General features: G+C 40.9%; 2 protein-coding genes across 56 annotated transcripts in view; one reads left to right on the forward strand and one right to left on the reverse strand.

The window, feature by feature from the left end:
* The window catches only part of LOC126456897 (proline-rich protein 2-like), a 739962-nt gene that overhangs the window by 433757 nt on the left and 292712 nt on the right, over window positions 1-13493 (reverse strand). For 9 of the 36 annotated variants that reach the window (XM_050092742.1, XM_050092737.1, XM_050092738.1 and 6 more), the window contains one exon: window positions 10881-10910. The exons of 13 other annotated variants lie outside the window; for them this stretch is intronic. In XM_050092742.1, the coding sequence (XP_049948699.1) occupies window positions 10881-10910 (30 nt within the window). Of the gene's footprint in view, window positions 1-10586; window positions 10842-10880; window positions 11005-13335; window positions 13488-13493 lie in introns of those variants that run through there. 14 more of the 36 variants (XM_050092741.1, XM_050092761.1, XM_050092766.1 and 11 more) reach the window with 5 other exon arrangements.
* LOC126456902 (proline-rich protein 2-like) overlaps window positions 1-13493 on the forward strand; it is a 494957-nt gene that overhangs the window by 81198 nt on the left and 400266 nt on the right. The window lies entirely within an intron of this gene.

The following is a 13493-nucleotide window of genomic DNA, read 5'->3' on the forward strand; positions in this document are numbered from 1 at the left end:
GATTTCCGTCTACATTTATGATGTAGTTTACAATATGACATTCCACTACAGGTATCAGCATGCCGCAGCCAAGAGACTCCACCTGGCCATCGTAGACTAACTGAAGAGCCAACAGCCAACTGGTCCACCAGGCCCACCAACCTGAGGTCCTGATAGAACTGGTCCATCAACTGGAGGTCCTGAACCAAATGGACAATCAAGTCCACCAACTGGAGGTCCTGAACCAACTGGAGAGGCCCAGCCAACTGGAGGGCCCCAACCAACTGAAGGGCCCCAACCAACTGGTGGGCCTGAACCAACTGGAGGCCCCCAGCCAACTGGCGAACCTCAGCCTACTGGAGGACCTCAACCTATTGGACCACCATGGCCACCTGGCCATATTTGGCGTGGTGTTTTCTAGTGTTGCAAGATTAGCGCACCTGGAAATATTAAAGGATTTCAACTCTTTCTAGTTGAAGTTAGCCGAATTAATTGATGGAAGTGTTCCTATGATACATAAAAATTAATTCCGATTAAACCAGCAATGGAAAAGCTCCATTAACGTTTTATTTATTGTGTACTGTAAAATCAACAACTTCTCCAAAAATATGATACCAATATGCAGAAATCATTACATGCCTCATGAAATTCTTCACCACATAGTTAGCAGTTCCAAAAGACGCTGTGCATGGCCGAAGGGGTCCGCATTAGCGACTATGTGTGCTTCATGAATTGATTCGTTTCTGGTGAAAAACAAACAAAGGCATAAGACTACATCACATTTGCATCAATGCATAAATTTCATTATGATTACTTGAAGAAACCGACAATAAGGTTTGATCATGTTCACTCTTTCATTTTCTGTAGTAAAACAGGAAGACTGATTTCTAATGTGAATCAGGGTAAAAAAATAAATTGATCTTTCAACGATATTGAGGCTTTGATGTTCTGTGATGCACCTTGTGATCTAAGGTGGAAGCCGCCCAATGTGGCGTCGCACTCAATAAGACTTGCACTTGGCGCCCGAACTTCCCGCCTGGGAACTCCTGGCCACTGACGCCATACGATCAATTTTTTTTTTCACATTTTACCCTTCTTTATGTATGTGACTTAGTACACGTATATTATTAGTTGGATAGTGTGATTCTTAAATTTCATCAGCCTACTAGTATTTAATAGTAAGTTGCCTTCTAACAAAAATATTTATCTGGGATCTGGAATTTATATTTCGTAGATCCTAACATGTCTTACGAAAAGAATATTAATCAGAACTCAGCGTAACAATGGTAGCAGCAATAACAGAAGGGATAGGTATGTAGCTATTTTAGACTGCTAGTAGATGGTGCTGGCATTTACAGGGAACCTGCCGCTAGTGAGAACTTAAGCTGCATCCATCAAGATAAGAATATTAATCAACATAAGAAGATGAATGTCCTCAGTACTGTTTGAGGATACTATCATCAATAAAAATAGAAGTCCATGTTCACAGCATTGTGTGCTAGTGAAACATGGACTGTGGAAAAACCACAACAAAAGAGAATCGAAGCATTTGAGATGTGGAGCGAGAGAAAAATGTAGAAATATTTGGTTACTGATAAGGTAAGGAATGAGGAGGATCTCAACAAAATTGGATAGGAAAGAATCGAAGATAAAAAGGACTATATGAAAATCACTGACAAGAAGGAGCGACAGGATGGTAAAGCATGCGTCAACACATTAGGGAATGACTTCCATAGTACTATAAGGAGCTGTAGAGAGGAGAAACTGTAGAGGAAGACAGAGAATGGCATACACCTGGAAAATAACTGTGGACGTAGGTTGCAAGTGCTCGTCTGATGTGGGAAGGTTGGCAGATGGGAGGAATTCGTGGTGGGGCCACTTCAAAGCAGTCTGATGACGTGCGATTGAGTAGCTCATCAGAATGAGATTTTCACTCTGCAGCAGAGTGTGCGCAGATATGAAACATCCTGGCAGATTAAGACTATGTGCCGGCTCGAGACTCGAACTCGGGACCTTTGATTTTCGCGGGAAAGTACTCTACCATCTGAGCTACCCGAGTACGACTCACGCCCCGTGCTCACAGCTATACTTCTGCCAGTATCTCGTCTCTCACCTCCCTTGTTTCCCTTCTAGCATCGAAATGAACCGTTTCTGGACATGGGTTCCTATGTAAAACGATATGTCCTAAGTCCCCTCTACAAGCTCTTGAAGTGTGTAAGATGACTTGTGAAACACCCTGTAGGTAGCATTACTTATAGTGTTACACTAGAGTAATTTTTGTGTAGTTCCAGCTCATTCTTCCCTTTCAGAACTTACAAGGGAAAGGCCTGAGACACGGCCAACCGATTCGGCTCAAATTTGGCAGGTCGCTTGTGTACAACCTAAAACGAAGGAATCTAAGGTATTTTGGGTCAACAACCCCTCAATTTTGAGAAAATCACTTCTAAGGATTATGATGGGCAGTTGACTCAAAATTGGAGGCAGCGATAGATAATTGTAATTAGAGCATTTTTCATCATCAGGTATGGGGTCCGCAAACTTTACCAGAAATCGAGGTAAGAAACTTTTACAACTGCCGCTTCTGTAACCACATGGTAGATACTTTTCGTCTACGGGACGGATAGCGCAATGGCCAAGGTAACTGGCTGGGAGTCGGAAACCACGGGTTCGAATCTCGAAGAAACCTAGCCACTGTTATCCTTTTCGTTTTTATTTTTCCCTATTTCAATTGATAGGGATAGGAGGGTTAATAAGGTAAGTAAATTAATAAGGAATGATAATAATAAGACAGGCAGACTAATTTCCCAAACGCCGTGAGTTGTTAAAGTATTAAAATTTTAAGCCTTGTCACATGAAAGCAACTACTGTAGGTAGTTTGTAGTAATAATGGAGCATGTGCACCCTTCGACTAGCGCTGTAATATACGGGGTGTTACAAAAACATCTTTTCTTTATTTGTGTGTGAGGAATGTTTCCTGATAGTTTGGCCGTACCTTTTTGTAACACCCTGTATAGTTGGAAGCCTGTCACGGACGATGGCAAGCGGGAAGTTACCGCACGTCACTAAATACGTCTCTCATAAGGAGGTACAAAATATAGAGGATATACAGAAAGTGACGGCTCTTGTCAGCACGCAAACGCCGTCTCTGATGACCAGTTTTAATCGTGATTACGTGATCAACACTGATCAAACAGGATGCGAGTATCGGGTGAACATTCGACGCACGTTATCGCATATGGGAGAAAATCGAACCCTTGTCGCAGTTGGTAGAAAAACAAACACATTCGTACACGGTGCAATATTCCGTCACAGCCTCTGGAAAAGTTTTGCCTAATGTTTTCCTGTGTTCACAAGAAACGAATGTTACATTTGCTCCTCGGGTTATAGAAGTGGTCAATCGTTTAACCGACTCGTTGAAAAATGTTTACATTACGTGCTTCAAATCCCGGAAACTGACGAATGCGATTTACTACAATATTTGACACAATGTGTATAGATGTCGAGGGTCAGCCGACGTGCACAGCAAACGTAATACCGCCAAACTGCACACCTGTGTGCCAGCCGTGTGATGTTTATTTCTATCGCCAGGTTAAAAACTCTATTTCTAGGCTTCACAATTGCAGTGTGCTTCTGGAAACCTAACGGGAATTGCACAAGCGCAAGGATGTAATAACTATTCACAGCATAATTCATAACCAACTTCCAGCATCGATTTTTCAGACAATGATATCGCATGCGTGGTACGCCTCAAAATTAATTCCCAAAAATAGACATATTTTTAAATGTAAACCAAGTTTGTTTTTCGCCCATTCTTCAGAAGGAACAGTGTAGCTGTCGAAAGAATGCAATCATTACATGTTCTTGGTACCGTGAGTATATTTGTTTCGAATGTTTATATGACAAGTACCATCCACCCAGTTGTTTGAAAAAAAGTGAGGACACGTAACAGTGACTGGAAGAGCCCTTGTAAAGTGACCTGGAGTAACATTTTAGTTGTTTACTATCCCAAAAGGTTTGAGAAATTTATTTGCCTACCTTATTATTATCATTCCTTATTGATTTACTTACCTTATTAACCCTTCTGTCTCTATCAATTGAGATAGGGAAAAATGAAAACGAAAAGAATAACATCCGCTAGGTTTCTTTGAGATTCGAAACCGGGTTCTCCGATTCCCAGCCAGTTACTTTGCCGATGCGCTATCGGTGCTGTGGGCGAAAAAGTGTTTACCATGTGGTTATAGAAGCGGCAGTTGTAAAAGTTTTTTACCTCGATTTCTGGAAAAGTATGCGTTTGCGGACCCCGTACCTGATTAGTAAAAATGCTCTATTTACAGTTATCTATCGATCCCTCCAATTTTGAGTCGATTGCTCGTCACAATGTTTAGGGGTGATTTTGTCAAAAACGAGGGGGTGTTGACCCAAAATACCTTAGATTCCTTCGTTTTTGGTTGTACACAATCGACCTGCCAAATATGAGCCGATTCGTTTGGCCGTGTCTGAGGCCTTCCCCTTGTTAGCTCGCGATTGTTAGCTGAATTGCTAGTAGATCTAAATTAGCCACAATTAATAATAAATAGAGATCTATAAGGCGTACATTAACGGAGATCGTGGTTATATGACTCATACCTTAAGTTTTAGGACCGGCCGCTGTGGTCGACCTGTTGTAGGCGCTTCACTCTGGAACCGCACGACCGCGACGGTCGTAGGTTAAAATCCAGCTTAGGGTGTGGATGTGTGTGATATCCTTAGGTTAGTTAGGTTTAAGTAGTTCTAAGGTCTAGGAGACTGGTGACCTCAGATGTTAAGTCCTATAGTGCTCAGAGCTCAGTCCCATTTGAACCATTTTAAGTTTTAGGAATCGCGAGCTATGTTATATAGATGGATTCACATCCTTGAGAAGATAACGTGTCAATGCTCTTATGCAAGGTAGCCTATGTCGACAGGAAAATAAAACTAAGTTTTCATTTTCTCTTTTACTATGTTTGACTGGACAGAAAAAATTTCTTTCCCGGAAGACATTATGGGGAGAGAACATTTCTCGATATGTCCGCTGTAGATTACTGTTTCCTGATTTCTCACAGTTATATATCCCACCTAACCACAGGGGAGACAGAGTATCTGATCAAAAGCATTCGGACAGCCTTACATATCACAGGAATGAGCAATAGATGTAACGAGAGGCGGACGTGTAACCATAAATGAAAGCAGAATGGGTCTGTCGGGAGAGCTCAGTCACTTCAAATTTGGACCAGGCAGCAGATGTCACCTGAGTAACCAATCCCTCAGTAACATTTAGACCCTAATAAAGCGCACTAATTTTGACGTGATGTTAAAGTGGAAACGCGAAGGAACAGCCACAGGTAAACTGACACCAGGCAGGACTCCGAGCATTGCAAAAGTGCCTGAAAACGGGGCGAGGATCCACTCGTGAGTTCGAAAGCGCTACCAGAAGTTCAGCAAGTACAGTGACTGCCAGTAGGGAATGCAAAAGAATGGGATGCAATGGTCGAGCAGCACCTCATAACCCACACATTTGAGGTGAAATACACAGCGAATATGCTGAATACCGGAAACAGGTGGACTGGAACGAAGAATCATGCTACACTATGTGATTATATTGTAACGTCCCCTTAGAAAACTCATAAATGACTTTGCTGGTAAACTTCTACGTGATTTGATTTTCAAACAGCTGAGCAAAACTGAACCTTTTGAACAGACAGTTTTCTCGTTACTTATTCTGATCATCACTAAACTGACACACAATATTTTAGCGCAACGCAATCTGACTTTCAATAATACCTACAAAAGAATGGCTCTGACTAACAATAACCTTTACCTTTCATGAATCACTTTTAACAAAAATCTTCGTTACTCGAACTACTGCAATACAGCGAGCGCAAATACTGCCAGCTAAATAAAAGATGCTAATTATTGAAGGCACTAACTACTGATAGGCATAGTTAGCACATGAAAGATTTTGATAGAGAACAAACAATGTATTTACCTTAATAGTGTTGAGGTGGCATAGTATATATATATATATATATATATATATATATGTATATATATATATATATATATATATATATATATATATATATTCATGACATCCAGTCTTACAAATTTCCTTTTTTCTGACGGACGCACGGCCAGATCGTCCGCTCTCAAATCTCTGGTATCTCTCTCCCCACATCCACCACTGCTGGCGGCTCACCTCCAACTGCACAACGCTACGTGCTGTTCACATCCAACAGCCCAACAGTATATAAGCGAATATTATGAGTCCAACCAGCCACAGACTTCACACTGCACAGTCAATGGCGGCGTTACCAACATAAAAACCGAAAGAGCCTTCTTACAATATGATGGAAGATTTGGATTTGGCGGAAGGCTGGATGAAGTTACGTGCCATCATGTGTCAACAGTGAAGCACAGAGGAGATGGTGTTACAGTGTGGTCGCATTTTTGTTGGTTGTACTTCTGGTACCCATATTACGCTTAGGAAAAGGTTGAATGTGGCATCAGATGGACACACTTTAAGACATGTTTTACTGCGTACAGTGAATCTCTATTCAGGTCGGAGACGATGGTCCCACTTAAAAGACATCATTATTCCTGAAATGGACTGGCGTGCAAAGACTTACGACCTGAACCCAATGGAACAGAGTCAGAACGTCGAGACCGCCCTAGCCACCAGCGTCCAGCGTCACTATTTTCACTGGTATCGGCTCTTGAGGATGAACGGTCTGCCATTCCTCGCCAGAAATTCAGATACCTCAACGAAAGTGGAGTTCAAGACGTCAAGTTGGCAAAACCCTGCATATTAATGTGCACTGATAAATGTCCAGATATTTTTGATTGGATAGTGTATATTTAGTAGGGATAGATATAGTGCATTTGCCTCTTCATACACTCGCTCTTCGATACACTATTATCTGTGTTTTCGCCATCAATGCTCGACATCAACTCAGTAGCCACGCACAGATGGCGGGTGGCAGCACTAACAGTTAAGCGTATATAAGGCGTGTCAGGGGGACGAAGATAACAGTGCATCCGTTGTCGTTATGCATTAGCAGAGCTATTTACTTAGGCAAACCAAAGACTACGTTTTACTGACAGAAAACCTGTAACAGTTCTGCTAAAGAGACGGCCTTCACTGTGCTTGTTCGTCCTCTACTGGACTACTACTGTTCTGTATGGGATCCTTACCAGACAGATCAGGTCAAAGAAGGGCAGCTTTCTACTATCGGAAAACAGGCGAAATACTGTCATGGATATGATAAAATAGTTTGGTGGTCATTAAGACAAAAGGGTTATTTGGTTGCAGTGAGATCTCATAACGAAATTACAATGACCAGATTTCTCCTCTGAATGTGAAACCTTTTTATTATCGTCAACATGCTTAGGGAGAAATGATCATCATGATAGAATAACACGAATCTGAGCTCGTACAGAAAGATGTGTGTATTCTTTTCCCCCACATGCTGTTAAACAATGGAACGGTAGAGAAATATTCTGAAGGTTCTTCGAAGCATCCTTTACCACGCACTTAAGCGTGAATTACAGATTAGTTACGTAGATGTAGATGTTTTCTAAATCTACAATATTACAAACGTGTATTTGCTTTCCATAGACTGTCTGCTGTGATTTTATAAGAACGAAAATATTTATTTGTGATCTAATTTTTATGACTCAGTACTTTGACAGAGCTTCTCCTGGTGTCTCACACTTCCTTTTCCTCCGTAACGGAAGATAACATCTGTGATGAGATGCTCGTCCACTGCTGCTGAGATGAAAGTTTTTTTAATTTTTTTTGAACTTGTCCAAACTTAATAATCTATTTCAATGTCTGAAAACATTTTCTCACTGATGTGCCACGATCAGTTATTTCCTGACAGTCCGAGCTATCTCTTTTCTCCTTCCTTGGACCCCATAAAAGCTCCGGACTTTTCAGTGTGATATCAGATTTTGTACAAAACATCTGATACACAAGATTTGGCTGTATTATTGTAGCTTACTACTGGCTAAGTACTCCGAGCACATATCCCAAAGTAAAATGTTGTACAATTTTGATTGTGTATAAATTAATAGGTTATGGGTTCATATGCTGGTTTGTGTAGTATTTGTGTGCTATAAACTAATGACATTTTCCAGATTATGTTATGATTTATTGATGACTTTCACTTATTGTTCCAGAGTTGCCATAACATCTCCGAAGTCGACGTTATTAAACTTATATTCAAAAAAGTGTATTTAAACAGGATGCTCATAAAATATTAGCTGGAAATATATAACCAACTATCTGTGTTACATCTTCCTACAGTTGGCGCACGTGGGACAGTTTGAGATGGCGAGTCTCAAGACTAACATAATACCTTTGTTGTTGCCTTTGTATTGTATCTTTATTACACAGCACTTATGACATGCCTGAAAATTGCTTTTGTATGTACATCAAGCCTACATGGAAGTAATCAGTAACAAAATAACTACAGTTTTTTGTATAAATGTGGAGAACGCTCCTAGCTGTAATGTGGTATAAGATAACATCAACTACGACGTCCTCTGTAAAAAAGTTTCAAGCATATGAGGACCAGAGATCTTGTCCAAACTACGTTGCCCACTCTCTCAATTTGATTCCGTGTAATCCCCTGGAGACACTTATTTAGTAACTCAGAGTCAGACCAGTCTCTGAAAATTTACTTTATAATGCCCATGACAATATTTGGTAGGTAATTACGTGCATATACACGCTTTGGTCGTTGGTACCTATTGTATGTCAACCAAGTGTCTGGACCGTTTAAGCATAATCAATATAACTGTTCAAGGTTTGTAGGCAGAGCACATTATACGCTATGGAGTATACCATTCTACTGCCATATGCACCAAAGCGAATATTATTAGGTGTCTTGTTCTCTAGAAATCACGTATTCAGTAATATGTCATTCACAAACAATAAGAGAAGGAGGAGTGATGCGAGGAAAAATAAATACTTTCACGAGCAAGATAGACAAAGCACGGAACCTGCTTAAATAATTCATGAACTTTTGTTAAAATTTCAAACATCATTTCCCCCAAATATTCTCTTTCGCTATATAACGAACATTTTCCTGTCAACCACTAGCAATAATGACCTACAATTTGCCGTATTTTTGCTGCCTATCAATTGGCACATTTTATCATTTTTTAATTTTCTAGTTTTGCAAAAGTATTATCTGAAGAATAATTACCACTTCTTTGAAGTCCTTTTGGGAACAGGCGTCCAACAAACTCATCATCTCACTATACAACATTATCTTTACAGGACATGCAGCACAATAGAATACGTTCCATTTATTTACCATGGCGGGGATAGCAGTGTTTGGGTCTCCTGAAAGAGTGCAGTATAATAACGTATTGTTTGTTCTTAACCGTGGTCCCATTCGTGTTACATTAAAGTATGCTGTGCGAGAAAAATTGAGCCTTTAAATATGTGGACATGCATTAAGCTTATCTAGTGCTAATATCTTGCCCCTACATATAAATGGGCACCAGTACATTCCCATACGCATTTCGAAAACGTAGTTCGGAAATTTTTGGAAGGCCAACCTTGAATTATCAGAAAAGTTATGGTTTGAGAATTTTTTACTGAAGTTTAATTACCAATTACATATTTCTTCTTTAGACTTTCAATAATTTTTCAGTCTACCCAATTTGATATGGGTGGATGTGTATTACTCAGAGCACATATTGCTGAGAGAACCGTCAAGAATATTTCCGCTATAAAGAAGATGCATCCACTAGTTATTTCCTTAATGACTCTCAGTCTGTTTTCTTTCCTATTTAATCTTTTACACTGAATGTAGTAGCGTTCACATAGCCATTCTGCTACAGACTGAAGGGAATGGTCATATCGGTCTGATTAAGTTTAGTGACTTCTATTTTTATTGGTGACGTTATTCTAAAACAATACTGAGTACACCATCTACTTATAATGATTAACATTCATATCTTCATGAAGGAAGCTTAATTTCTCATTAGCGACAAGTTCCCTGTAACTGGCCGTACGAACAGTCTAAAAGGGGTACGTACCCTTCCCTTCTGCCATTGCTACCGCTGGTGTAACGCTGAATTGCGGTTAATATTCGTTCTAGATGCTGTTATCTACGAAACATAAAGTCCAGATCCCAGATAAATACTGTTGTAGAAGGCAACTTATTAATCAAATAACAGAAGCATCATTAAATTTAAGAATCACACTATCAAACTAATGTTTGCTAATACCCATACATAAAAAGAGGTAAAAAATATATAACTGAAGGAGGAGTATATAGGCTTCAAGGAAACCATCTTAAATCGCAAGTTGTATTACAGAGCATCAAATAGTGTTCGTTCAAAAGTTATGTATCAGTAATCTTTCACAGGGCTCTCTATAGATGAGAAGAGTGTTTTCTCAAAGTATGATATTTGCACATATCAGTTCATGAAGTGCACATAGTCTGTAACACGGACTCCTTCGGCAACGTACAGCATCTTTTGGAACTGCAAATGAAGTGGTTTATTTTTAAATATTGGTACCATATTTTTGGAGAACTGGTTTCTTGTACAGCACACAGTAAATAAAACATTAATGGAGCTTTTTCATTGCTAGTTTAATCAGAATTGGTTTTTATGAATCATAAGAACACTTCCATCAATTAATTCGGTTAAAGTCAACTACAAAGGTAAAAACTGAAATCCTTTAACGTTCCCAGATGCACTAATCTTGCACCAATAGAAAACACCACTCTAAAACAGGGGAGGCGGCCCTGGTTGTCCAGTTGGTTCAGGCCCACCAGTTGGTTGTGGCCCTCCAGTTGGTTGGGGCTCTCCAGTTGGTTCAGGACCTCCAGTTGGTGTTCCTGGTGGTCCAGTTGGTTCAGGACCTCCAGTAGGTTGACCTGTTGGATCAGGACCTCCGGTTGGTGGGCCTGGTGGACCAGTTGGTTGTGGCCCATCAGTTGGTCCAGGAGGACCAGGTGGAGTCTCTTGGCTGCGGCATGCTGATACCTGTATTTGAATGTCATATTGTGAACTACGTCGTATATGTAGATGGAAATCAAGTGGTATTCCATCTGAATGGAGATTAGGATTCCGCTAATGTAGTTTTGAAACAAAGACAATAAATCGCAGAAATTATGATGTGTGACTATTCGGACTGTAACTTTAGAAGCGTATTTTTACACTGACACACATTAGAAGCCAGTCTCATTATTTTATTGCAAAATCTGAATGAAGGAATGTGTTCAACCGTTATTGATGATTACTTCAAGTAAGCATAACGAAATGCATGCACTGATGCCAATTGTCGTTAGTACCAAGCCGTTATTTGTGTTTCGCCAGAAACACATCACTGAGTTTGAACAAGGTCGTATAAAAGGGTTTCGAGAAGCTGGATGTTGCTTACGTGACATTGCAGAAAGACTTGGCAGGAATGTGGCCACTGCAAATGATTGCTGGCAGCGATGGTCGCTAGAATATCCAGTAGCAATAAATTGGGATCCGAAGAGCCATGTGGTACTACCGAGGGGGAAGAGCATCGTGCACTGTCTGGCTCAGGCACATCGTACTGCATCTGCAGCAGCAATCTGAGCAGCAGTTGGCACCACAATAATAGAACGAACGGTTATAAATTGGTTAATTCAAGGACGGGTCTGTGGCACACGGTCTGTGGCGTCCACTTGACTGACCCAAAACAACCGCCATTTGCGACGTCAGTGTTGTCAAGCGAGAGCCTGCAAGGGGGCAGGGCAAAAGTCTGTTGTGATCTCTGATGAAAGCTGATTTCGCCTCAGTGCCAGTGATGGCTGTGTGTTGGTTAGCTGGAGGCAATGCGAGGGCCTGCAGCCTATCAATTGCCGTGCTAGACACACTGGAGCTACAACTGGAATTATGGTCTGGTGTGGACTGCCACTCTGCATGGCAGCACCAGCAGTCTCGTGGTCATCCCACGCACTCTAACTGGAAGTATGCACATCAGTTTGGTGATTCGACCTGCAGTGCTGCCATTGATGAACAGCGTTTACCAAAAGGACAATGCTCGTCCACATACTGCTGTTGTAAGCCAACATGCTCTACAGTGTCCACATGTGCCTTGGCCTTCTCGATCGCCAGATCTGTCTCTGGTCGAGAACGTATGGGACATCATCGGCTGACAACTCCATCGTAGTCCACAAACAGCATTAACCGTCCACGTATTCACCGACCAAGTGCAACAGGCGTGAAGCGTCATCCCAAAAACTGACATCCGCACTTGTGCAACACAATGCATTCGCCTTTGCGTGCTTGCATTCAACAGTCTGACGGTTACGCCGGTAATTAATGTACCAACATTTCATATTTGCGATACCTTATCTCTCGCTTACACTGACCTGTGGTCTTGCAATGAAAATGATTTAAATATGATACGTAGTTAGATCTATTCCCGAAATTTCTTTACTCTATATTAATTATTTTTTGTTGTTGCGGTTTTCCCGTAACGTCGAATTGCGACCATACGGTGTAATAACGGTTGCCTCAGAAATAGCAACGGAGCAAAATCTCAAAGTGTTTCAGGCATTCTTCAGAATTTCTTGAAGAGAAGCAAAGTCTGTACAAGGTTTGTCCCATTCGGGTTGTCTCATGAACGAAAGCAACTATGCCCGGGCACATGCCGTGACTAGCTTGAAATCAAACACGTGGACAATTCTTTTCTAGAACAAGTCATCACGGGTGATCAGATTTGGTGTTATGAAATCGAAGTCATCGGAAAATGATAAAATGCAGAAGTTCATATGAAGTTTTAGTGATTTGACGACATAACTGACATTCAAATCAATGGGACACACCAGTTGAACAACGTGTCAAAGACAGATTTCACTGACAGTTACTCATGGGTGTATGAATGTTCTGTGCCTTCTAATTAGGTGGGACAGGGGAGAAGATGTAGAACACCTAGAGCGTTGAAATCAACATCTTAATTTTCCTGTACTTTATATTAATTTATTGTCGAATCTTTTTGGATTGATGTCGTGCGATTTAGGAAATCCCCTTTAATTGCGTGTGAATGGTGAGACAGTGATTGCAACTGTCACCCTCTCAAACATTTGTCCAATAAGAAGAAAGATGCCGATTATTTAGTGAAATTATGGATGTATAGCTTATAACGAGTCACACGTAGTTGAGAAATTTTTAACAATCTCGTACACTCTCTTCACTTATGCGTGTAGAACTAATTTGAAGTCGCTTACAGATCCGAGAATGTTGGAAATAATTTTCCACCCTTACATTCGAGAATACCATGTTGTAGGTACATTTTGAAGCATACAGTGTTTCGATAAAGTCTCAGTCCTTACTACTCACCACAAGACACAGGAGAAGAGCTGCCACTGTCGCCCTCATGGTGATGGAAGTGCTGTTGTGAACATGGGCTGCAGAGCTTTTATAAGGCTCGCCACTGCGTGATGTGGAGTACTCGTGATTCCGTGACTCTTCAACAAAGGGACGAGCAGAGACTGCAG

Source organism: Schistocerca serialis, chromosome 2, assembly GCF_023864345.2.
Source record: "Schistocerca serialis cubense isolate TAMUIC-IGC-003099 chromosome 2, iqSchSeri2.2, whole genome shotgun sequence".
NCBI classification, from domain to species: Eukaryota; Metazoa; Arthropoda; class Insecta; order Orthoptera; family Acrididae; genus Schistocerca; species Schistocerca serialis.